Genomic DNA, 27,253 nt, shown 5'->3' on the forward strand with positions numbered 1-27,253 from the left:
GCTCACAGGTGAAGGAAGCCTGGGAAATCAGCAGTGCTTGAGGACCGTGTTCTGAGCAGCCCTGTAATAAGCTTCTCCTTTAAGGTTTTCTTTTGCGCTTGAGATGTAATTGGCAGATCATTGTACACAAGGCGTCAGGGATATTCCACTGCATTCAATTATAGCTAAAAATGGAAGCATGAGAGGTTGACATCAGAACCCAAGGCTGATGTTGACTTGAGGAAAATCTATGACCACAATAAACATCCTTTAGGTGTCCCTGAGAGACAATACTCGACATCCATACCATACTCCCAGCTCCAGTTAATTTGCCCACGTCCAGAAACAAGCCTTTCCGGCTAACCTGACCTTAAACTACATGCGGCATCAGCTGACATGATTTGCTGTTGGCAGCTGGAGGTAGCGACAGCATCAGCCAATCAATTGTGGCCCAACCGTATAATTTGCCATTGTTTACTGAAAATCAAAGCACATTTTCATAGCTGTTATAAACAAACAGTCCCCATTTAATCCTCCCAGTGTAATTCTATGAATTTATAAAAGAGAGAACGCCAATCTCTATTGAGAAAGATCAGATGATGAATTTTATCAGCGTGCTATCAGAAACATTTTTGTTTTCATTGCCTTTGATAATATCATGTCACGATTATATCTTCCCAAAATGGATAAACGTGTGTGCCAAGGTGTCCTTAGTTATAATTGCAATTATGTGGCTAGTGGCTTCAGTAAACCAAACTGCTTTTTAACACGTTTCACAAACATCAATGAAAAAGATGCCCTTTAAGTTAGTCTGGTAAAAAGCTACCGTAAACCTCCGCTTTACCCGTTTAGATAGTTCTGCTCTGCAGACTCCATGGTGTGTTTCAGTACCAGTCATCCAAGAAACATCATGGATTTTATGGACACAAAAGTCACCGAACAAGATTGTATTATTGAAAAGTGTCTGAGAGCTTTGTAAAGATTTCTGTTCAGTTCAGCGGCTTATGCAGGCATTATTAAGGCTACTTTTTCCAATGTATCTGTCTTACTTAATTAATGTATAATGTCTTCTTTTGAATATGTAGGTTTCCAGCTCGTTATTGTCACTGGACTTTAGCTTTCTTTAAAAAAAAAAAAAAGTATTATTGATCAAATGCTAAAACAATGTTTATTGGTTGAAGATATGAGTATTAGCAAAAAAAAAAAAATTAAAACTAGTTAACTCATATCACTTTATACTTGTAGTATGGCCAGTCATACAATTATATAATCAGAAAACTAAAATGTAGTTTGTGGTTCATAGGTTTTGTATGGAGATCTGTTATGCGTACTGGTTTTGTATGGAGATCTGTTATGCATACTGGTTTTGTATGGAGATCTGTTATGCGTACTGGTTTTCTCCCTCCCATTTACTTTGCATAGACAGGTGTTTGAATGCATTTATTTTTCAAAGCTCTGAATTATATCAACATGTTTGAATGAGTCAAAGTCATTCGCTGAGTTATATATCAGGCTTCTGAGTATGTATTTTAATGGGCCAGGTGCTCTGTCCAGCTAAAGGGCTGAGAAAGTATGAAATAATATCTCAGGGGGACAGAAGTCCCTCGTCTCAGCACTTCACATACTGCTAGTATCAGAAATGATGGCATTTCCATTTTCTGAATCTACAGCCTATGTTTTCATTTTTTATTTTTATTTTTTTTGCCATAGTTACAGACTTGTCAATGACTGTCTGCTATTCGGTCATTTCTTTCAGAGATTTAAAACCTGGTTTAGTTAACAGGGTAGAAAAGAGGTTAGAAGTCTTAGCATATTCCCCATATTCCATTTGGAAATGCCATAATTTCTAAGCAGCTGTTGACAGTAGGTCATATTTCCAGATAAAGGGAGAAGGGATTCTTGGAACCCTACTGCTGAATTGTCTTTTAAATCTTACTCTGCACCTTCCAGTATTTAAGTAACAAATTTGTTCCAGTGTTTGTTTCATTGTCACTGTGCACATCTGGGCCGGAGTGACACACTCACCACGTTGCTCTCGTGGACCTTTGGGTTCATGGTGAGTTGGACGATGAACCAGGTCGCGTTGCGTAAGATGAAGGCGCTGATGAGGTTCCAATGAATGATGTTCCTTAGGCAGCGGATGCTCCTGTCCACAGAGAGAGAAAGACGCAACAGGGCATAGCGAGACTCATGACTCTTATTCTACAAAAACATGTCCACTTCTAGTTTAAGTGCTCTCAGTGCGGTTGTTATGGAACATTCCTATTTATTCATGTGAAAGATATTTCAGGTTCTGGGTGCCCAATCACTCAGGGCACCTTGGGAGATGAGCCAGGGGCTGAAGATGCTCCTCAACCGTAGCAGCTCTGAGAGGACGGGCCTTGTTATTCAAGATAGTGTACAGCTTAGACTGCATTCTTCCATCCACCACTTATTCCACGGAGTCCCAATACAGAGGAAACTTCCTTCAAAAGTTGGCTTCATCTACCAGCCTCCTTTACCTTGGCGTTACCCTAGTGGTAAAAAACATGATGCCAGCTATGACTGGTAAAACTGTCTAAAACTGCAGGGGCAAGAGTCCCCAGTGAGGTAGGGGCAAGAGTCCCCAGTGAGGTAGGGGCAAGAGTCCCCAGTGAGGTGGGGTCTAGAGTCCCCAGTGAGGTGGGGTCTAGAGTCCCCAGTGAGGTGGGGACTAGAGCTCCTAGTGAGGTGGGGACAAGAATCCCCAGTGAGGTAGGGGCAAGAGTCCCCAGTGAGGTGGGGTCTAGAGTCCCCAGTGAGGTAGGGGCTAGAGTCCCCTATGGAGAACATGGGTGGTTAAAGTCTCAAAGTTCTGTTGGCATCTTATTTTTTTGTGTTTATTTTAATATCTTTCTTTTTCTGCTTTTAAAATGTCTGAAAGCACTTCCAAATCCTGTGGTGTTCTAAAGCAGTGCTGGATAAATAAAGATTTACTGAATGATTAATCAACTTGCAATTACTGATGTGGATGAAGCGTGGCCAGTCAGTTATGTAATCTGTGGTGCAGGCAGCCATGACATTCCCAGACTGCGTCGCTTTTAAGTTCTTCCCTAAAAGGGAAGACTGGATGGTGTCAAACATGAGAAGTCAAAGAGCGTCTTTATGTTTCTGCTCCACTTGTCTAGATATGATTAGGCTCTCTTAAGCGGGTACATGACAGCATCTGCAATATACCTGTCAGGCAGACAAACTGTAGCAAGTCTAATATCTCCATGAGTGGTTTTTGGTGCTGGAGAACCAGCCCATGTAATGTCATAAACAATGGACTTCTTTTTGGTGCTGGAGAACCAGCCTATGTAATGTCATAAACAATGGACTTCTTTTTGGTGCTGGAGAACCAGCCTATGTAATGTCATAAACAATGGACTTCTTTTTGGTGCTGGAGAACCAGCCTATGTAATGTCATAAACAATGGACTTGCTTTTGGTGACTTAACTTTGTAATTTATAACATAATTGAAACAAATTCTACTATATCTATATATTTATACTGTTGTAAAACCCAAAGATAAATGCATGAAAATGTGAAACCACTTAATGACTTTATATTCTTTGATATCCAGTTATGTTCCTGTACAGTGCTCATCTAAATGAGTTATAAGTTTCGTTGAGCTAATGTGTCCACCTACTGGACAGACTGATTATGAATTTCTCCACAGTGCACATTATATTTTATTTGTACATTTCTAAGTTGGAATATATTAGCACAAAGATATATAAATATTATATTTAGGTTGCAATAAGCAAATGGGGAGCAAAGTACAGTATATCATTAACGAAGAAGATAAGCAGATTGAAAAAAAAGCAATTCAATGATGGATATTATACAGCATGACTTGTGTGATCAATGTTAGTGAGGTTAATGACCGGTCAATGTGTTCCTGGTTCAGCCTGTCATGTGATTTATTATACAAAAAGTACATTATTTTGTTGTTTTTCTGGGTGCTATAGAGCAAATGGTTTTGCGTGCCTCTTAAAATACAGGTGTCTCAGCATATTGTTTTTTTTTTATAATTTTAATCTTACCCTATTCCTTCACACTGATACAGTATGTCCATCCATATTCAAAACCTTTACCCTGCACAGGGTTGTGTACCTCCACATACACTTCAGACCGTGGAGTGTGTCAAATCTTAATAGCAATTAGCATTAATGCTGCAGCACAGATTGTTATGATTAATTCTGACACTTCAAACAAGCATAATTACCCTAAGTACCTTGAGATATGGAACTTGGTTTGACCCAGACTGACCTGCATATCACTGGCCACCGACCCATTAGAAGCTGCACTTTTAAATATCTCATTTCGAGTGGATGAACTTTTGCTATCTTTGATATAAATGTCACTGGTCTGCCTGCGGTGTGGCCAACTAAAAACAATATACTTGTAATACATTTGACACTAAATGCATTTAATTTACAACAATATTTTCCACTATTATATCCATCCATCCATCCATCCATCCCTCTGCCAACTAATAATCCAATACAAAGGCATGGGGAGCTTGGGGGACACAGGAGAAGATTGCAGCTATTGCACTTTTGAACGCTCATACTATGCAACTAAAACAAACGTTCTTGCGTGTGACCTTTGATCCACGCAAGTGCTTTTTTCAATTTTATAGTTTATCACGCTACAAATTGTATCAGAAAGCAGATGAAGATAGCAAGGCATAAAGGTTTAAGGTTAGAAACAGACCTATTGCTGAAGAAAGTCACCTCTAGCAGTGGTGATATTCACAGAATAGAACATGTGGCGCTTAGCATTATACAGACAAAAACAATGACGGCCATTTTTCATACATTATTTTGTCATTCGTCCCAATGAAAACAATAGGAGCTTCTATTTCTAGATGCGTTATGATTTCAAGAGATAAAAAGACAATGGTTAGAGGACGTCCACCTTGTCGCTTAGTCCTGTCAGAGATGCCTGGCTTATTGAACTGAGGGTGGACAGTTATTAAAAGCTTATTTACAGCTAGGAAATGAACCCACAATGTTTCAGAAATGTGCATGTCGGCACCGGAGCAAGCAGGTCCCTCCTGGCCACACTGTCGACTGACTAATATACTTTTGGTGCTAAACATGGTGAAAGCAGATCATTGACCCTTAGAGCATAGCTGGGGGCAGCATGAGTAAACATATTGGACAATAGATAGATAATATCTTTGCGAGCTTGCTAAGTATGACTGATTATGCAAATGTGTTGTGACTGATCTAGAATGCCGCAAAGCAGCATTACTAATGTCTTGTACATAGCAGAGTAGCATACAAGTATGTCATAATGCATAACATTTGCAGCTGGAATGCATAGTGGATTTTCATTAGGTTTTAATAAATCAAATACAAAGTCTTATGTTTCAATGGTTTTTTTTTTTAATTCAAAATAATTTTTCTATTCTTTGTGATGTATATATATATATATATATATATATATATATATATATATATATATATATATATATATATATATATATATAAATTACATAATTCCAGTAAACAAATTGGCCAATACAATGAAAGGGCATTTTCACCCCCACTGACTGTGTTTCTTCCAGGTTTGAATGTCACCAGTTGTTATGGCAAACTGGTAATAGCAGTGCATGGGTTTGCTGGGCATGACGTCACTAGGAAGGTGCAAACAAACTCTGATACAGTAAATCTGTCAAAATGGCCACTGAATGTCACTGTGGGAAGGTTACGTTCACACTGGCTGTATTTAAGCCTGTTTTTGAGCCAAGAGTCACTCTGATCTCCAGGTTTGTTCTGCAGCGCTCCTCTCAGTAGGCCGCAAAGGAAACGATCAGAGGCGGGTATGCGACACCTAGAGTAAGATCATTACTTAGCTAAAATCGAGAGCCATTCGCATTTTGAACCAACTGTCTCGTCACAGGACGTCATGGTTCACTGAAGCTCTTCCATGACTTGTGAGATTCACCTTCCTTGGTATCATACCTGCGGTCCACAGTGCAGCAGGCTGGTGCCGAGGCCAGGACCCAAACACAACTGATGGAAGCTAACATCCCAGTCATAAAACCCTCCCACACGCAACCGTGCATTCTGAATAAGAACTATAAATATTAATGTGACAAGCAATTTGCCTGCTTTTAGGTGAAGGTATCATTAGCAGGCGGTTGCTTAGCTTTTTATTTTTTTCCGTTGTAAATACCTCCACATACGAGGCCTACAATTACACTGACCTTTAAAATGTATCGCTTTCAAGTCCTGTGTCAGGAATACTTACAATACAGGCGATTCTGGAATTTGAATTACCTATATAATTACCAAATAGTTTTCCAGGTAAAAAAAAATAAAAAATAATAATAAAAAAAATATATATATATTTGTCATTACTTCTGGATGAAATGTGATTCCCAAACTTGAGATTCTATGAGTGACGCATGGGAGGTTTTCATGACTCACAAACGCCGATGATATGAAGCACATTTGCATAAAATAATGAACCCGGAGCAACAAGGCGCTTTGTGAGGGCGACACAGTGGCGGCAACAATCTGGGAATGCAGTCTGCCGGAGCCGGAACCACACGTCAGCCAGCCGCCACACGTCAGCCAGCCGCCTTCTGGTAGCTACGCTACGGGGTGGGGGGGGCGGGTAAACATGCACACGATGACTCGCATCGCGGACGGGCCGCCGTGCCGCCGACGCCCAACGCCGCGTCGTGATTCGCTGCTACGCGAAGCCGCCATTGATAAAGCCGCGCGTGTCCTCTGCTAGCTAAACGCCCTCCATGGGTCTCCAGCATTTGCCGTTAGTTGTGTAAGGCATTACACTTCCATCCCCTTCCAAAGGAGGATGCCATCTGTTCTTGCGTTGCCCTCCCCACCGGTTTCTGCCACGTGCCATGGGGCTTTGCCTTCACCCGTAAATGCCAGGTGGCAGTCAGATGCACCTCTTCAGCTAAAAGCCTTGCTGTTTAGCAGATGCTGAAAGCTTCTGCAGCGGGGAAGTTCCTGTCAGCATTTCAGAGCGTCCTGCCATCATTGAAATCTAAGTCCCGGTCACACCCCTGAAGCAGGAGCCCCCCCCAACCTGCCTTTACAAAGGAAATATCTTGATCTATGCAGTGACAGCCAGCTTGCCAGCACGCTGCAGGTATCAAGGGTATCCCACTGTGATGTACCAGGGGTATAGTCAGCAGGCTGCAGTCGCCCGCCAGCACGCTCCGGCTCGTACGCATATCAGCCCTCGGCCTTTTCCCCGGCAGGGGACGTTCTGTCCGCTAGCCATAGCCTCACGCTGGGTCCATGTGGCACAGGGGCTGCTGCCTCCGTATTCCACTGCAACGTCAAAGGGCACCAGAATAGAAATGCAGAGATTTTCCTTTCTCCCAAAGGCAATCAAAATGCTTTCAAAAGCCTAACCTGTGCCAATCCCCTGTATCATTCTTTATAGGTGCAAGTGAACAGGAATTAGTCCAAAATGTCAGCAATGAATGAAGACAAAAAAGGAACATTTAGGGAGCTGCTATTTGGAATAAAATGAAGACAGTGCCCCTTTTCATATGCCATCTATCATTTTTTGCTACGGAGCAAAATGTATTTCGTGAGAAGATTGATTATGCATGTGATTTACGTGAATGTTTTCTTCATTGCTCGAAGTACTGACAATGCATCAGCGTTCTATATGACAACTATAAGGAGCAGTCCAACTGCAGGAAGCATTAGGTGAAAATAAAGTGAGAGTTACAATATTTTTTGCAGTACATATATGTGCCAGTGTGGCAGCCTACTGGGATTTTTTCACTCCAATTAGAGTCAGAGAAATTATTGATGTGTCAGACATTATTTGATGTCAGGCGATGAAATCATGTCTATTCCTCCTTCTTTAGCAAAGTCTTCCACCCACTTGCGACTTGCTTTCATAGGTGCTCTACATTCAGTGACATCCTTCCCCTACAACACCTCGTAATCATGCCACCCTGTCATGTTCTTGTGTATATTTACATTAGCCTGGCAGACGACTTCTTTCATCTATGGCCCGACATAAAGCTAAAAATTCTCTGGCCTTGAGCTGCAGCTGTCGGACTGAAAAACAAACAAAAGAACCTGACAAATGATCAAAAGAAAAAACATGGTTGCTAATTAATTACGGAGCAGCCTTTTCTTACGTTTGGTTTGGCTAGCTTTAGCCACGGTTGTAGCGTTAGCCACGGTTGTAGCTTTAGCCACAGTTCCTTTGCATTCTGCTATACAATGTATATGTTGTGCAGTAGAAGTACACAAACGTACGCGAAACACAAAAATGTTATAAATGGATTAAACATCTGAAGACAATGACGAACATTTTGTAATATCTCATTTAGGTAGCAGGAAGAACAACACCAAGTTGAAATGTTAGCAACATCCTGTTTACATTGACCCACGTTGCTTCATGGTGCAAACAAAAATGGAAAATACATTCCCATATATTAGCACCAGCTTTTGCTCTTTCTTCATTAACACATCAATAACTTAAACGTTAATTGAAAGAAATCTATTCCAACGATTTAGGTCCTTGTTTTATGGTGCGCTATTAAACTGAATTGTATTATGTCAAAGATGATTTATAACACCGACTAATCACTGCTCTGCAGAGGGACATTATGAAAAATGCAAACTTCCGAAAGACATTCATACTTTTATTTGTTCATGTAAAAAGTGTCAAGAATCACGACCTGTTCCATATCATTTAATCCTGTAAAGTTTGCTGTACAGTTCACTGCTGCCTGACACTTCTGTCCTGAGGGGTGTGTTCACACCCAGTCAGCATTTTCATCTAAAATTTGCACACCAAATGCAGTGTAGGATCCCAGCTGATGTGAACAACTGGAGATGTGTGGCAATGTTCAGTCCACCTGCCGTTCTTTCCCAGTAGGAACAGAATTCCTAAATACCTCAGGGATCTTGGATGCCCGTTGTGGGAGCATCAGCTTCGGAAAAGCAGTCATCATGAGAGGCTGAAAGGCGTGCCAAGTACGTGCCAAGCACTTTTCCATGAACCGGTAGATGATGTCATGCACTCTCTCAGCTGAGAGTTTGGTTTAATATCATTCTAATGCTAAGCTAAAGTTCAGAGCAGGACTCTTACTTCCTTAGAAGCACCAAAACACAATGGCAGTGTCGGCACTGTAGCGCATTAGCAATACAAGGCCTGTTTTCTCCAGCGGCACTCTGGGTTCCTGCCTACCTCCTCATGTGAGGAAATCACGGCATGCATGAACTCTTGCAAATGCCCCCCCCCCCCCCCCCCCCCCCGTCAACACCACAGGCACACTGGCTGAGTAGGACACACGCTCATGATACCTTCACCTAAAAGCAGGCCCTACCTCAGGCGCATGAAGAGGACGAAGGCCAGCAGAAGGGCTGCGAGGGAGATGCAGTGGCCCAGGTAGTTGATGATCACCGCTATGTGGTAGTGCAGCTTACTCTTTCTCTGGGGGATGAACACAGGAGGAAGCAGATAGTCGGAATTACTCGCACAGACAGAGATACATTAACACGGTGAGAGGCCCCAGGGTTATCTAAGTTGTCAGACGTCATCCTACCTCCTAACCTCCAACTCTGGGGTTGCAACGGTGAAAGCTGCTGATCAGCAGGGTGGGGGTGGGGTTAAATTTTAATAAAGAAGGTTAGTTGAGGCCCCTTTTTGGCAGAGGCCCCTGGGCCGCAGCCTGGGTGAACCCATACGTTAAAGCAGCCCTGCACACAACAGAAAATCTACCACAACAAGTTATGAAAACCGTAAGATACCAAGCCGATAAAATTTCACAGCACGAGTGAAATTTTTACAAAATAAATAGGATTTTTATGGTGTATAATTTGTTTAGTTCCTTTTAAATCATTGAACTGGAAGCACAAATAAATTATTGATGTGTCTTCTCCTGTGTGACTTGTCTCTATTACTTTTAAGTTTACCGAAACAAAAAATGGAATGACTGAAAAGAAAAGGACACACAACTGATTGATCAGCACCGTATAAGCAGTTTCTGAAAAAAATATATTTTTTTCACACAATAAAATTAACATGAAAAATGCTGCACAGAGTAACACATATACTTATAGAACCATTCGACTGAATTGTGTGGTCTCTCGTTTCTCGATGCAATAAAAAGAGTGTTATGAAGACGGATGTTGAATTCCAAAAAAAGACCCAATTATAATAAATAATAAGAGTTAAAAGTAGGTTGCACTATTGCCTCATACCTCTATATTTGGAGATTCCTATCATGTAATCCCACCTCTGTTTAGTGTGCAGAGTTTACATGCACCCCCCCTCCCCCCCCATCACGTGGATTACCTCCCACAGTCCAACAACGTGTAGCTAGATTAATTTGCATCTCTAAATTGCCCCTAGAGCAGGGGTCTCAAACCACTGCCCTGTGAGACATTTCTATACGGCCCACAAACTGTTTTTAATTCATCGTTAAATCCGCCAACACATCGATCTTTTGTTTTCCACCGAGGGACAAAACGGAGTACCATCATTCTGCTAATCAGGGCTGGCAACCCGGCGAGTTTCACTGCTAGTACGGTACGCCAGGCTGAACCCGCACTGCATCAGCACTGCATCATATTTTAGTTTAGTTTCTCTCACTGGCTCAAAAAATATCTCAAATGGTCCACTTGAGCTTAAGACCTCAGAGAAAGCGCTCTGATGCTTAAGACCTGGCTCGCTCCAAAATGTGTGTATATTGGCCCTGTGAGCAACTGGCAAACCATCCAGGATGTACCCTAACCCTCTGGCATGAGCTCCAGGCCTGACTGTGATCAAGACAAGTAGTTGGAAGATGGATGGAAAAATTTTTATAAAAAGCAAAGCAATAAAGAATATTTATTACCACAGCCAACAAAATAAAAATAAAAAATCACAGATACTGTAAAATTGAATGACCATGAAAATAAATAAGTATGTTAAGAGGTCAACAGATGTAATGGTCTGGGGTCTGGAGCAGAGGATACGCCCTGGATGGGTTACAAGTTTATCACAGGGCACACACAGTTATATACTACGGGCAGTTAAGAGATTACCTTAGAGAGATTACCTTAGAGAGATTACCTTAGAGAGATTACCTTAGAGAGATTACCTTAGAGAGATTACCTTAGAGAGATTACCTTAGCTGCATGTCTTTGGACTGAGAGGTAAAGTGTAAACCTGCTTGGTGTGGGAAGAACATACGGACGCCGCACACAGACACCGAGCAGGGATGGAATTCGAACCTCCAACCCGGCCCATTATAGAAGGTTCCTTATGGGTTTAGGCAAATACACACGCTTAACATAAAGCCCAGCTTATATAACTAAGACAAATTCTAGCCACAAATTCCAACCTTTTGAATGTATTGTGTAAGTATGGATGCAGGAAAGTGCAGCAATATGCTGGGTGATTGCCCTCACGGCCCCTGCCCTGGCTCTACGTGTGTGGGGCTTGTATATTCTCCCTCTGTTCTAACCTTGCCACCTCGAGAAGCCCCCTTCAACAAAACCCTCGTCTTTAAGGACTTCCACTGCCTTTGCATTTCACAGATGGGGGCTCACTCAAGCTCTCTCACAGACCAGAAGTGGCTCTACGTCTGGGGATAATAATCCAACAGACTGACAGATTGACCACACGCAAATTTTAACTCAACTGTCTTGCTCTCTGCCCTTTCTGTGTTACGGGCAAGGAGGAGTAGGGGCAACGGAAGGTAGCACCAATTATCACAGAAGCTTCAAGCTACTACAGGCTGGTTTGCTCAGCAGAAACACATTATATTTGTGCACTTTGGTGCAGCCTTACTAATGATCATGCCCCTTTGCTTTATTTACATTAGCCATGCATTTATTTTAGCTAAATACTAAATAAATATTAGCTAAAAACTGGACTTACACTAAATATATCTGAGAGCGGTAATGCAAAAACGCAACATGTAAGTATATTTACACTTCATCATTTCATTTATTTGATATCTGTCCTTCAGTATATTTTGCTACCATATATATATATATATATATATGTTAAAACTGTTAAAACAGACTTAGCCCGTCGGATCAGTGCTTGTGGTCTTATTGCTCCCCCGAATTATATTCTGCAGGGGGGGGGGGGGGGGGGCTCGGATTGGAGACGGATGCCGGGTGAGGGACCTGAACAAGGCCGATATGCCCAATAAGCCACATGTGGGTTACGGGAGGTTTCCAGAACAGTGAGGCTGGAATAAATAAAGATGGTCCAGGAATAATGAAGAACACTGTCATCTGGACGCTTAGCACTGAATTTACAGCCCTGCACAAGCCGGTCATAAATCTGACTATAAAAAAAAATGCATTAATTATGTCCAGCAGAGAATAAATCTCCAGGTTCAATTCGTGCAGTTGTGCAACAGTGAGTTGCAATTCTCAAAGCAATAAAAGGTACTGTGTCCTGCAAGCGATCAGGTTACTCGCATATGGATGTTATTAAGCAACATTAATAGCTGTATCCGATATTTACCAGCCCACACTAGCTTGTGCCATTTGCGGCTCACAACGTACCACTAAGGAGCACAGAAATGCACAACAGAATTATACGAAAGCTACAAAATCACCTTATTTGAATCCCTCTCAAAAAACATTAATACAAACAGAAAACTTGTCTATTTCCAAATTATTCATCATACAGGAGAACAAAACAACCAACAATTTAGCCAAAATATCCTGGATATCCTCTTTGTAACTTCGAAAACATCGGCATGTTTAGAACATTACACAAAATGGGTGTTTGACTGGCTTTTTACATGATTTTCAGTTATTATACAAGAATCTATAATCTTTTTGCATATCTGAGAATTGCATGTTACACTCCCCGTCATGTGGGTCTTAATGTCCTGCTGAATAGTTTGAAGCATATTGATTTGTGCATCTAAAGATGCTTTTTTTTGCATATGATCTACAGTATTTTGCCATATTTATAGGCCATAAGCATTTCTGTATCTTTTCTTGTGCACTATTATTATTGAACAACTCTTGCTGATTATATTTTGGGCTTTTGTAGGAAAATGCAAGTACTGTGCCTTCCTTTAGCAGACAAATGGCAAATGGCTAATTCCTATATTAATTATGCTATTTGCTCATGCTTCTACTATTAATTTTACTTTACATCGGCTATTACTGCACCAGATCCTACCACTGTAGTGTTAAAGCCCTTCAGGCGATATATTTGCCGTAGAATCACTCCGGAGCTTTAACTGGGCGGCCGAAGCCTGAGACCCAGAAATCTGATTCCCAGGAGACACAAAGAGTCTCAGTTCTGTATAATATGTCCCTGTTTAGAATTTAAGGTTCAACTGCTGTAACCGTTACCTCGCGACACCCCTAAAAAAAGCGCAACTCAATTATAATGCAGTGACATAAAGCTGGTCTCCGGGGGGGGGGGTTCCTTTCCACACTCTCGTTTTCTCGTTCATTCTGACTCTCGGGACAAGCAATTTATGTTTATCTTTTACCATATTTATAATGTGCCTAAGGTTATTGTGATGTTCATGTGAATTAAGCAAATGTGACACAGTGTGATCGGCGCAGACCGGACTCCGGAGGAAAAACAGAGCGAGCTGATCTTTAACCGTGACACAAGCTTTATATCGTCAATTTTAGCATGAAAAAATGTTAGCATTTTACCTGCATCGTAGGGAAATTGGAGCATATTAACTAAAACAGGCTCATATTATTCGTGCATCTGATAAGAATTTGAAGGCAGCAGACTTTCCAATTTTTGGGATATTAGTATTCAAAAAAAATTATAATACATTGAAATTCAGTTTCCCTATTATGGCCCTGAAACTCCACCATTTGTTTTACTTATTTAATGCTCTGTAGTGAAAAGCAGATGCATGTATAGGTATCATACATCAATGTAACTTACACAATTTCTGCCTAGAGTTGAAGTATTTCCAGAGAGTAACAACAAAGTTAAAAATGATTATAATTTCCTATACAGTAGCTCTCCTATATCCGCGGGTGAAATGTCCCGAGACAAACCGCACGTAGCCGAAACTGCGGATAACAGTCAACCGTCCGCAGACGAGATATTTTGTGAGAGTTTCATGTACTTACATGTGGTAATTGGTAGATGACACACAATAACACATTACTGGCATTAAATACAGTAATTATAAAGTGCATTGTACATTATTATACAATACAGTACTGTACTCTCTCTTGTGAAAGGGATTCTGATGTTTTAGGCTACTTCTATATAATGTAATTCTAGATAATGTAATGTAATGTAACAGAGCAATGAAACAATGATCAACTTGTGCTTTTTATAGCACTCAAAGGATGAAGGAAAAATGAAAAAAACATACTGCTACACTTTTTACAAATTTTTCTTATGGACCAGGGTAAACCACGGATAACTGTTATTGTCATTAAATAGTGAAAGGCACTATATAGTATATATACTATATACTATATACTACATACTATATACTACATACTACATAATATTTACTATAATAGTGAAAAGTTCTATATCATACCAATACCCATAAATACATTATTCACGACAAAAATGGCAGTAGTAAATCATTCTTTTTATGGCTGTTAGTGCACAGCCGTAGCAGATATGCCTGTTGGTCTCTATCCTCCAGGTGATCACACCTGCCTTGTGTGGGTCGCTTGAGGGGGATGTGAGGTGCTTTTCCACGTCTGGCAGCACCAGCACACATTGCACAGAGACACACCCTCCCGTGCGGCTGCCGGTCGATCAAGATTAAGGGAGCAACTGACACAAGCGCAAGGTTTCCCGACAAGGAATTTCAACTCGTTCAATGGCAGAAATTCAGCAGGCTTTTTGTAAGCAGAGGCAATCAACTAAAAAATGATATCAGTGAGAGTCTAGGAAGCTGTCAGCTCTTAGTGATTCTGAGGCTTGTGAGGGTAAACAGAGTACTGTCACACCTGTATTCAGCCACGCTTCCCTTCCCACCTCAGCCACGCTCAGCCATAACCGATTATTAACTCACCTGCAGCTCACAAACTCATTTACCTGGTTGCAGGGGCGATTATAGGATTTTTTTAAGGTAGGGGGCATAAGAGGGGCTATGCAGAGAGGCCAGCCAATGATATGTACCGAATCAATGACTGACAGGAGAGGGGGAGGTATTCGGGGAGCCAATCGGCTTTCAGCTAGGGCCTATGTCCCAGTGACCTTGCCTCTGTATACACTGCTGCTAGGCTTGGGGAATTAGGGGTCTTTTCAGTCACCTCTTTGCAAGGTCTTGTATTTCACAGTATTTCAGAGTCCGTGTGACATTACTGGTCCGTTGTGGTACACGGCTCTTGCCTGATTCATCAGCTCGCTGTTTTTCCTCCATGTTTCAACAGGTGAGTTTGGATTACAGTTAGGATTTATAAAATTAACCTCGCCGTCTGCACTTGGAGCCTTTTGCATTTTGTATGCAAAGATGGAGATCAGCTACAGAAATGTACACTTCTATACATGGAAATGATGGATTTGTGAGCTTTTATATCCACATTTCTGAAGGAAAAAAAAATTATAATTATTGGGGCTTCCCACATTACCAATGTAAAGATTAATGCCACCCATACATCTTACCTGGCTGCTGATTATCAATAAAAAAAAAAAAAACTGAAAACAGGCACTGATGTAAAAATTCTTTAAAATTCCTATCATTCCCATAAAAAGCTAATTTTTATGCCTGGAGTGCAACAGAGACCAGAATTGTAATTCATAAAACGTAAAAAGTAACACAAGGAGCCTCTATACTGAATTGCTTTTAAAGACTCACATTAGCTGACGTGTTCTGGGGTAAGATTATAAATATCAGCTTTTCCTTTGCATAACGTAGTTCACTACGTCCTACATGAAGGTACGCAGGCTTGTAGCACCCTCCACACAAAAATCTTGTCTTCTCCATACATTAAAGGTGACATTAATTCCCAGCTGTATTAATCATTCCGTGACATGCAATGGGGTGACATCGGCGCATGCGATGGCAGGACTCCCCCCTCGCATTTACATTTAACAGCCGCCAAGGAGTCACTATCCTCTTGAACGAGTTGTTGATCTATTTCCAAATGCAAAACTTGAACGACTAGCTATGCATCATTAGCGAGCATGTTCTTTATTCCGTGACTGGACCTGGAATCCTTCAGAATACGCGCAGCCAACAATACTCCAATTTAAACTTAAAAGTACAAAGGGCTGGTGGATTTTTTGTAACCATGCACATGACTCCTCATGTTTTATCTAAGAGTCAAAGGTCTCGTATGAGACGTTGGCCTGTTTACACGCTATGCTGCACCAGGGTGTTGTTACTTATTTGCATGTCGCTTCCACTGTCAGAAGCAGATGGTAGCAAGAACAGGCTGACTGCAGCCGGCCCGTAAAACCACAAGGGGCTCCGGGCAACCTCCGGCAGTCACATGGCCACTAGGAGTCCCAGCCAGACAGCGTCACTCTAGCGTGAATCCCAAAAACTGTTTCAGAGCAGCACACACATATTCATCGGATTCCGCGGCTTCTAGTCTTTGCTCTGATTTGTGGTTTTGTTCGATTTCTCGATCCTAATACGAATTTGCTCCTCGAGAGATGACATGCCAAACGGAATGTTGTGTTGACTGATGTGATTACAGGTGATTATAGTTTGAAATTGAAGTCTAATGTGGTGAAAAATGCTATATGATCAATTAACTATTAATAGACACTTAATGATATTTATTTCAGCAGGCTGGAAGCTTCTGTGAGTCATGTTTTACGTTACGCCCTTGCACCCTTTTCCCTCATCATCCCTCAGACTTTTCATCTTGTCCCTCATCAGCCGTCTGTCCTATACAGCGAACATGACATTATCATCATCACCCCAGAGAGGGCTAAACAACTGCATTTACATGAATTATATTTGAGTGGAATATTCATTTCAAAACCGTTTTTTATCCATCCATCCATCTATCCATCCGCTTTGGCCCATACACACCCATCACACATACATACCTATATACCTATGATAAAATTGGTGGGTGGGAGAGGGGGAGTCCCACAATGAATTTTGCTGGCCCTCAAACTCATTGGCCTACTGGGAAAATGCTTCATATGCTAGATAGACCGTCCAGCCCTGCATCCATCCATCCATCCTCAATCCACTTCTGCAGCTGAAGGTCACATGTTTAAATACTGATGCATTTATGAATGTATCGAATGTTGTGATGACTCACTGCAATCTCATCCTCCTTCACAAGACTCCCGCCCAGGGCTTCAGCACATATTGCATTGCGTAGGCCGGATGAGTTAGCACACTTTATTTACTGAGCAGATGTCCCCCTACCCAGCAAACATTATTTATTAAGAATTTACAGTATAGATGTTCTCTAACTCTTCACAGCTGGATTTCCTCTGTGCCGATTGAGCTAGAGGTCCATCCATAGGGACTCCAAGAGCAGAACTTCAGCTCTCACGCTTTACTCAGAAGTATTTGGACCAGAGCTTGGATGCCCATAATAAAGTCACACAGGGATGCATGGTACTTTCTGATAAGATGATGGCACAAGGCAAATTTTCCACTCAGTGACTCAGTGTAGCTTTCACAAGGCTCTTGAGTTTCGGCCAGGGAGTCTCTAATGAGTCTTTCTGTAAGCTCTGCAAAAACTCTGCCCAGCTTCCACTAGGAGATGCCTTAAGGGGACACTGAAGATGCGGACTGATGAAAACCACAATGACCTGGATGCACTGACCAAGACCTCTGGTGACAATGAAATACGTCAGTTCATCGGGAATTTTACTATTATATTATTATGATGTAGCACCTAACTGAAAACACCCTATTCCTTAGCTTTCCTGCTAAGGGATTAGAAACAATATACGTCTGAACCTTAATACCCTTCAATAAATCATGTAGTTAATTATGTCTATAGTGCAGCCTGGCTATCTCCCATTGTGGCGGCGTCTCGATTCGGCCGGTCCATTGTGACAACGGCGGCCCAGTTCTGTTTTACTGCTAGCAGATTTGTTAATGAATGCACGGGTCTGGGAAAAGGGAGAGGAGGAGCAGTGATGCTTAAGAGCCAACAGGTTCATATCTGCACACAGCCAACCAGCGTCTAGATAAAGTATTTGCCACAGATAAATGGCAGATGGGTTGAAACCTGATCAGCGTATAGTAGATATAAAGGAATTGGGTATCAGTACACAGTGTAAGATGTCTAACGCTGATCGAGACGGAAGGCAGCAGTTCTGACGCATGATTTTCAGTGTTTGGATCATTCCAGCCGAACACTGTTGTCGGTACCGTCCTCCACAGCAATGATGCTAAAATGCCTGGAAAGAAGCATGGTGTGGCTTCCCTGACACAGCTACCATACCTCTTCATTCAGGATGGCTTGACACTGTGAGTAATTGCCTTTCATTGCCCATGTCCCATTGGAGAGGCACTCTCTGTACACGTTGTCTGCAAAAGGGAAAGAAACAACAGGGTAAATATTGACTGCAACCGGCCGGACACAGATAACGGAAAGATGTCGTAATTTACCGAAAGGACTGGTGTCTTAGATTAGATATTCAATTTTACAACATTAATTGAGAAATTTAAGGTAACTGGTTGTTCTGCATAGGATTTGAAATTGCAAACAGCATTTAATTCCTTAAGAATCAGAGCAACAGAAATTATCCGGGGAAGTCATTCCATTGTAGGGCAAACGGTCACACATTCACTCACACACTGAGTGATTTGGGACACAACAGAGGTAGGCCTGGGGGGCAGGAATAAAATCCACAACCCAGGGGGTGTGAGGCTACAGTGCTAACTAACTGAGCTTTCCTGGCAGCCCCCCACACCCCCTTGCCATTTACTCTCTTCAGGAATCCAGTTGCTACATCTGTAAAATCTTTGGTAGATGTAATACAGCCCTGCAACCTTCCCAGAATCCCCTGCTTCCTCAGCATTTGATTTAAGGTGGATGAGTTTTAATATGTGTGTTCACTGATACAATTTTCAGGGCCTGTGGGGAGGTAAATTGATCTTGTACAGGGAGCTTCCAGGCCAGTACGTGCTTCAGATTGGCGACTGTATATAATCTCGTCTTTCAATAGGCTCCTCCCTGGATTTGAGTTCCCACCAGGTTGTGTCACAGAGACGTGATGAGAGAGAAAAAAAGAAACACATTTAAGCACAAGAAAGAAAACAAAAAATAAAAAAACACATTTATCAAGTGAATCTTTCTGGGATCGGAGGTGGGCGTAAGCAGAGACATATGAGAAGTGAAAGATAAAGCAGAAATGAGGCGTAACACACGGCGCGACACATTTTTGCTCTGGAAGGAGGCCTGTATCTTCGTAACCACATTTGTAAAGTATCTGAAAGGCAAAGGTAGGGTACAGAAATGGGCGTGTCAAACATCATCCTTTCGTTTTCAACCAGGCGCTATTGTGCTATTAATGCACGGCGTCGCTAATATTTCACGTTCAGCTAAGACAAGCAATGGCCGTCATGGAATGAGAGGTCAGCAATCCCTGCTTTTGATATCTACCAATCAACTCAAGTGCCACATAAGCTTCTGTGTCCAGGGTCAGCACCGGGGGGGTGGGTGGGGGGGGGCTTACCGGGTTTAAGGTCCGAATGCATCAGCAACGCCCCAGTCATCTGTACAACTACTGTCATCATGTTACTAATTCTAGGCAAAGCCTTGTCTCTTCAGACTAAGCTCAGGGTACCATTAATCCATTAAAACTTGAATTAGCATCATTTAATTTGTCCTTCGATTACACCTCACTGCGTATGAGAGTGATTCAACTCTCCTTAATTGCATCATATTGTACTATCATTCTTGTTCCAGCAAAGATCACATTTTTGATGTCTCTCTTGACCAGGGGTCAACACCATGCCGAATTCTATGGGACAATTTGTTGGAAATGCAATTTTTTTTTTACCATGGTATTTAAAAACTGTACCCTACATGTTTTTTTTTCCAGAAACAATAACAACAATTGTGCCACAGACTCAGATGAGTCTTGCCATGGACATATTTGATCTTATGAATAACGACTCCCTTCGCTCACCACCAACCCATAATCATAACCATGATTGTGATCAAACCATCTGGCTCGTCATAGCCGACCCAGACGTGTAGCGGGTCTAGGTTGCATCACAGGACTGAGAGCCAATCTGTTACCTCGTCAGCGGCAACACTGTTCTAGAACATTCCAACCAGGGGGCACTTAAGGTGCCAGGACGTGTTGGTGGTGTGACGAGGCTCTTAGAAATCAACTCCGTTACCGAGTGGCGCTGAATGAAGACGGCGAGGGGAGCTGTTGGAGGTGGCAGCTGGAGCAGGATCGCATGCCACCTGCATGCATGTGGGTGAGGGACACTCATCTGTGCACGCGCTCATTGAAGGCTGCGCCAATCCTGTCACTGCCCTGCTGCCAGTTGCATAAGTCAGTGTAATACAAGAAAGGGAATATAAATAATTGCTAAGTCACAAGTGATGTTGTTAATCTATGCCACACTGATGCTATGACAACTTAGTGTAAAAAGAACCACTAAGAATGTATAAGTGAAGTAAACACTGTCCATTAGATACTAATACTACACTAGATCCGCTGCACCCCAAGTTAGTTTTGGGTGGGGCCAACAGTGGTCACTTAAAATGAAGCATTTTCATAAATTCTTTCATAGATCATTCGCGCTAAAAGGAAACTTTTAGACTTAGCTTAGCGACGCAGCATACATTTATTGCAGTGCTGTTGTTTTCATTTAGTAAATATCAAATTATATGCGATATACAATGACGACGAAAACTCATTAAATCTATTTTTCAGCTATTGAGCTTAATGACGCATTACCAAGACCGCATAGGGGTGCAATGAATTAACTGGCCAGCAGCTGCAGTGGAATGACAGTTTCCGCCGCACTAATTATTTTGCGGCTGATTTGACCAGTTCTGACTGATTGCAAGTATTATCAGGGGAGGGGGGAAGGCTCCTCTGCAGTTACAAAGACCCTTTAGGGTTCAATTTCCTTCTGCGGCCTCATTAGCGTTGCCAGTTGTTGGTGATTAATCAGGATCTTCTTGACTGTTCCGAGTCCCCGTGGGTACATTGGTACTGACATTTCCTCCGAGGCCTAATGGACACTCCAGTGTGTTTCCACATGGTCAAAGATCGTCAACTATGCACGTCCCTCGCGGCTAGACAGCACGGTGGATGGATCAAGGGGCTGACACCACCTGACGGACATCTCTGCAGTAGTCTGTCATTAGTGGTGCCTCAGAGTGCCCATGGGTATCCCTGAGTGGGGACTGGTGCAGAAATAGCCAGGCAGTTGTCATACCAGCTAAGCATGTTATTTATTATCTGAGCTGAGTGCTATCGCACAGTCTGTCAAGTTAAGGGTTGGAAGTGGGTGTCCAACTGAAAACATTCGCTAGTTTCAGTTTAAAACAGAAAACAGCCTCTTAATAACCATTAATGCCACTGCTGTAGTGCTACATTAAAGTCAAGTATGTGTAAAGAGTATCTACCTACAACATATTGCATTACAGGACAATATAAATGTAACATTTCAATTTAGAAATGAAATCTCTCTTGTACCACAGTTAAAACTACTTTATGGTTAAAGGGAGTGTCTAAGTTGCGATAAGAAAACATGAATGTTATATTATTATACACAGAACATAACACGAGAGATAACAAAGACAAAAGACCCAAGTAATATTTTTCATTCTAGGAACGTTTACTAAAAGTTATGAATAAAGTTAGAAAAACGTTCAAATTGTGCACTTTTCCTGATGCTCCCAGAATGTTATCCCACTACAATAACTACCACTACAACCAAGAATAATAATGAATTAATGAGCAAAGGGCACGGTAGGACAGCGTGAAACAATGTGGCTTTACTCCTCCAAGGTCGTGGGTTGAAGGCAGGGTAATATATTTGTAGGTCACATATACAGCACCCTAATAAAATAATACTATTATTATAAAACAATATTTTTCAACATTAACTGCATTAAAGGATATTCAGGGACTAATCGAGCTGACAGAACCTTTGCTAAAATGTAAAATGAGTAAATAACATTCCGTTAACGTTACAGTAAAAATGTTCTCTGCCAACTTTGCAAAGACCTTCACAGAACGGTGGCTAAAGTTCTAGGAATGATCCCTGTTAGCTGGGTAAGCATAGAAATGCATAAATATGTAGATTAGTCTCTTTAGATTACTGGTCGTATTCCCTGGCAGGTTGTATCAATTGCTAGCTTTTCTTCAGGTATTTATATCTGCATGATATTTAATTTAATTTTAATTCAATATGATATAACAAGCATATATATATTATACCAGGAGCAGGTGTGGTTCATCAGAAGCCGAGTAGGATAGAAAACCTGCTGGATAGTAGCTCTCCAGGACCGGAGTTAGAGACCCCTGGGCTAGTTTATTATGCACAAGCTGAATATGTTGGTAAGAATTGTGAAAAATGACACAGATCCAGTTCCAAATAGGGATTTCTGAAGAAATAAGCTAGAATAGTAGTCGATTTCATCAGTGTCACTAATATAATTGCAAGGTCCCCTTTCAGTTCACAGTAATTTAAAGAAAAAAGCCAAGGACTAGAATATTTATAGACAAGTATAAAGCTGGAAAGTTAAAGGAGTTATTAATTATTAAGAAATGAAAAAGAGAAGGGATGCAGTATTCAGACCTGGCTGTGCATCCCCAGCCTCACCAGCTCCTACTCCTGTCAGTAACCATATAAACAACGATTTCTGGAGATTTTTCAGACTTGAATGTCTCTGTGCTCCGATTTGTAACGCTGCAGTTGGTCTGGCCTTAGGGAGATCCGAAGTGATTCTTAGTGGCTCCACTCTGAAGTGATTTCAGGAGAAACGTGGCAGAACTCATCCTGGTTCTAAAGGGGTCCCTGATGTATGTACTCTGTCACCCAGTTTTGTCCTGTGTGTTGTTTTTTGTGAATTATTAAAAATATCGACCCCTCACAAAACCCCAAGGTCTCGCTCGTTAGTTTCCCTGACAATCGAGACTAAAAGGCTGATACAGATTTATTTAAACCAGGGGTTGTTGGTGACACACAACTCTGCCGTAGACTTTGTAGATTGAGGGCGAGGTTGTGTGAATGCGCTGCAAACGTGCGGATATTACAAGGAGGAGTGAAGGTCGCAACAAAGAGACCATATTCATATTTCGCCGAAACTCTAATGGTGCAGCTGCGTGTCACACTTTGCGAGAGGGACGCTCACTTACCTTTTTCAGGTACACACTGCTGATGTGTTTTTAATAATTTTTTTTCTAAGGTTGCACTACTTGTACTGTAGTACAAGTGATGTTCTTGTGCACGGCCGTGAAAATTCACTTCGGTGTGCAGTGTATAACAAGGACGACAATAACATCAAATCCAATTCAAAATTAATTACATTTATTAAATCCTCAGCGTGTCAAATTGTTATGACTCCGAACTCTGGCCCAAATGCGAAAAGATAATTAATTTGTGCTACAGCGACTAAACAATTGCAGATGTCAGTGCTTTGAATGATGGTGGTGAGGAATAATTTGAGTAATCAGCACAGCGTATGTAGCTACAAGTGTTGTACATGTAGGGTGGTTATCTGTGCTGATTTTTTCAGAGTTATTTTCAGAATTTGAGTGGTTTATCATAGAGAAATATAAATTCCACACCAGGAAATGGCATAGTAGCTAAGTGGTCAGCACCATTACCTCACACCCTTAGGGTTGGCGGTTTGAACATTGCTCCATGTGTGCGCAGTTTGCATGATCTCTCCATGTCATGTGGATTTCTCTCTGCCGTCCAACTGCCTGTGGTTAGGTGAAGTAATGTTGCTAATCTTCCCATAGTGTCTGTGCCCTAAGATGGACTGGCATTCTGTCCATTGTGCGATAGGATTGTGACAGAATAGTGACTGAATCACTCATATGCAGGCAAACTACCATGCATTTGCGAATCTGTTCCAGAAACAGTATAATATATATTAATGCTCTCCAGACACAGCTTCTATACACAGAATTATGAGCAAAGATCGCAAATAGAATCTGACGATATTAATGTGTAGGGGCTTTCTCAATTATCTGCGGACCCCAGAGGGGAAAAACCAGGATGCCCTTCCTCACTTGATCTGAAATCACTCTATTTAGCCCAATTCTGCTAGATCATTACCATTTTTCTTTTCTATCACCCTGTAGAGATTAAAGACGTGAAGATTTATCTAGTGTCCATAAATACGTACGCATGCATGCTCATGCAGCCACAGAAACACGCGCCCACGCACTCATACAGCACTGTAAGTGAAAACCAATCTGTTGTTCCATGACTCAGTGGAGGATTCATGATAGATTTGGTAGAAGGAGGGGGGGGTTACACACCCCCCCCCCCAGAGGCCAGGCTGTCTCTCCCATGCAGCTCACTGTAACCACTGGCTACAAGGGGGAGGGGAGGGACAGCTCTGTACTGCCTAGAAACCAAGAGTGCATATACCCATTTAGTTAAGGATGCAATTCATCACTAAGGATACCTGGAGTTCACTGGGCTGTTCTGCCCTGTAGCAGTAATGGACTGGGGGGGGGGGGGGGACTGATAGCAGGTGCCGACAGCCGACTGTCACGCAATATAATGGGGGAGGGGGGGGCTCATTCTGAAGGATACCATACTGGAGACAGACATATAAACTACCATGCCAAGGTTTAGTGGCCGGGCTGTGTCCTCCGGGGACAGATGGATGGATGGATGCCACATGTCCGGCTTGTCCTCTGACAGCGGTTAAAAAGACAGAGGGCTTCCAAAATGGCATGGAAGTGCCGGCGCTTGAGCATGCTCGCTTACTGGTGGTGTTGTACCGCACTCCGTAGAAGTATTCCGGGCAAGGCCTCGAGACCATCTCCCCTGCACTGGTCCTGGGCCAGCAGGTGCCGATCCCGTCTATTGAAGTGTTGCAAAACAAACCTGCATGACAGACCATAATATAAAAAAACAGGTATGTAGAAATTTTTGCAGGAATAGAAATGCAAAACAGGAAGTATGATTTAATGACTTGCCATTCTAGTAGTATGCTTTTCTAGTACGTATTAAATGAAGGACAATGAAAAACAGCTTTGCATTACATTTAAGTATTTTATATATATATATATACAGTACCAGTTCATGTGTTTATATCCTGACCACAGTATTCCATTAAAATGTGTAGTAATAGCTTGTGCTTTTTTGCGTTGAAAAAAGAAAATATGAGAAGCTTTGAATACAACCTTTTAAATAGAATGAAATTACAAATGTGGATGGAGCTTGAAGGAATTAAACTACTGAAATGATAAGAGAAAAATAAACTTTTCAGCAAAGAAATGGTAGTAATAATTACCTTAAATTTATTTCAGTATGTTGCAATGCTGCAAGTCCTGTGGCTTATCTTTTTGAAAGGGTTTACTGAAATGTATTTGAGAAGTACTTGATCTGAATAGCAATTAATGGTTTGTGGTTGTGAAGTCTCACAGGTCCGGTAGAGGGAACGAGGGAACACTCAGATTGTAGAGAAGGTGGGTCCAAGCAACTAGAGGAGGCAGGACCGACCAATCAGATGTCTTGGTCCCGCCTCCTCTACAATCTGATTGGTTTTCTCTCTGAACCAATCATTTTTCGTTCTGCTCTCAGAACATTTTTGTGTAAGTAAAATTCCCATGGTAGAACAGGGACCCTAGAGTTTCAAGAACCAAAAACACAGAACATCTTAAGGAAACAGGAACTGAGAGTAATAAAGAAGTGCAAGTGATGCCCAGAGGTGACCTGACAACAACTACACACAAATACAGTGGGTCTCCCTACCGGCCTTTCCTAGTAATGCCTGCCTCTCTCTCCTTCTGCCCTGCTGGCTCCCAATGACTCAACCCAGACCCCTCAGGTATACAGTCCTCTTCACTGTGTCATTATAACAGAATGATTTGCACGGTGTTGTGCTTGTGTGCTGGCTGGCAGGTTTCCATCATCCCCATCCTGTCAACATTGCTCACAGAACATTCCTCCAAACTCCTTCTACTTAAAATTTAAAATAAGTATAAGTATGCTTAATGTGCAAGCTAATATCCCTTCAAAACCATCTTCATACATGTAACACTGACATATATAGTGTGTATATTACAAATGTATTCATTGCAAAAATGCATAACATTATTTTTATACATTTTACAGAACAGTTTTATAGTTTAGAGTAAATTATTCTGGAGGTGATTTGCAGAGTATTGTGGAAGCAGACCCTAATCCTAGCCATAAATCGAAATGATCCAGTAGCTAGAGCAAACCACATTCTGATACTCACCTGTGATGTTGCCAGATGTTGCCGTCTGATTCCATGATGCTAAAGAGCGCACTAAAACAACAAGAGGTACAATTGCTTAATTCTTTGCTACAAACTACTTCAAACTACTTTAAGTACAAGAACATGTGGGATTCACCTGGAATGTATTTATCACATGATCCTTATTTTCAGGTCCATACAACCATCTTTTCTGGTATATATTCAGGTATATATTTAAAAGTTCTCATAACATTACACTGAGTTATGCAGGAATAGAAGAAAAAAGTTTCAATGTCCACAGGCAGGATTTCAAGAGTGTTTCATGGCATTCAGGCTGCAATACCAATAAGGCATTTGTGGAATTGATTCAAAGTTCCTCCCACAACAACAGAATCAAAGGACATTCTAGAACCAAAAAGTTAATTTAATTCCGGATGGATCACAGTGATTGTTAATGACACACAGTCACAACCATTTTTCTGTGAACAAGAGAATCAGTCAAGGAATATTTGACATTTCAATAAATTCCACTTATGACACTCCATCAGTTAATACCATTACTGGCTGTGTTTTTTTATATCTGTAATACATTTACAGGGTTATTTCCTTGCGCCCTTATTTTGAAAGCACGGACATGTCTTGAATGCATGAAGACTTGCACCCATACTGTAAGCCACACGTACAAAATTTGGGATATATGTTAGAATATGAACCACCAAACCTCAACGTAGACCCTTTTATATAAACTCGAAATCAATTAATAAGAGCATTAGGCAAACTCCCTTGTCCAATGGTATAAAGGCCAGGAATTCGAAAACCCAGTTCCCTGCGAAATGCTCCGCTGACGGTGCGTTTTCATCATAAAACACCAGCGACACTCCCTGTGCATGGATTTCTCTTAAGTAACACAGAATCTGATGATTTACTGCGTTTAATCCCTTGGATAAACTGTCTTGGTGTCTGCAAATTCTGTTCTTAAT

The 27,253-nt window shown here is 41.6% G+C and overlaps 1 protein-coding gene across 2 annotated transcripts in view; it reads right to left on the reverse strand.

Annotated features, from left to right (window-relative positions):
• LOC125718371 (corticotropin-releasing factor receptor 1-like) overlaps positions 1-27,253 on the reverse strand; it is a 58,246-nt gene that overhangs the window by 10,133 nt on the left and 20,860 nt on the right. For both annotated transcript variants that reach the window (XR_007384821.1, XM_048992193.1), the window contains exons 3-7: positions 26,295-26,345; positions 24,815-24,934; positions 18,330-18,415; positions 9,326-9,432; positions 2,005-2,125 (exon numbers count right to left, since the gene is read on the reverse strand). Coding sequence is in view for 1 of the 2 variants with exons in the window: in XM_048992193.1 (XP_048848150.1) it covers positions 2,005-2,125; positions 9,326-9,432; positions 18,330-18,415; positions 24,815-24,934; positions 26,295-26,345 (485 nt within the window). In the remaining variant the exon portion in view is untranslated. The remainder of the gene's footprint in view (positions 1-2,004; positions 2,126-9,325; positions 9,433-18,329; positions 18,416-24,814; positions 24,935-26,294; positions 26,346-27,253) is intronic.

The sequence above is a fragment of the Brienomyrus brachyistius genome, chromosome 22 (genome assembly GCF_023856365.1).
Source record: "Brienomyrus brachyistius isolate T26 chromosome 22, BBRACH_0.4, whole genome shotgun sequence".
Taxonomy (NCBI): Eukaryota; Metazoa; Chordata; class Actinopteri; order Osteoglossiformes; family Mormyridae; genus Brienomyrus; species Brienomyrus brachyistius.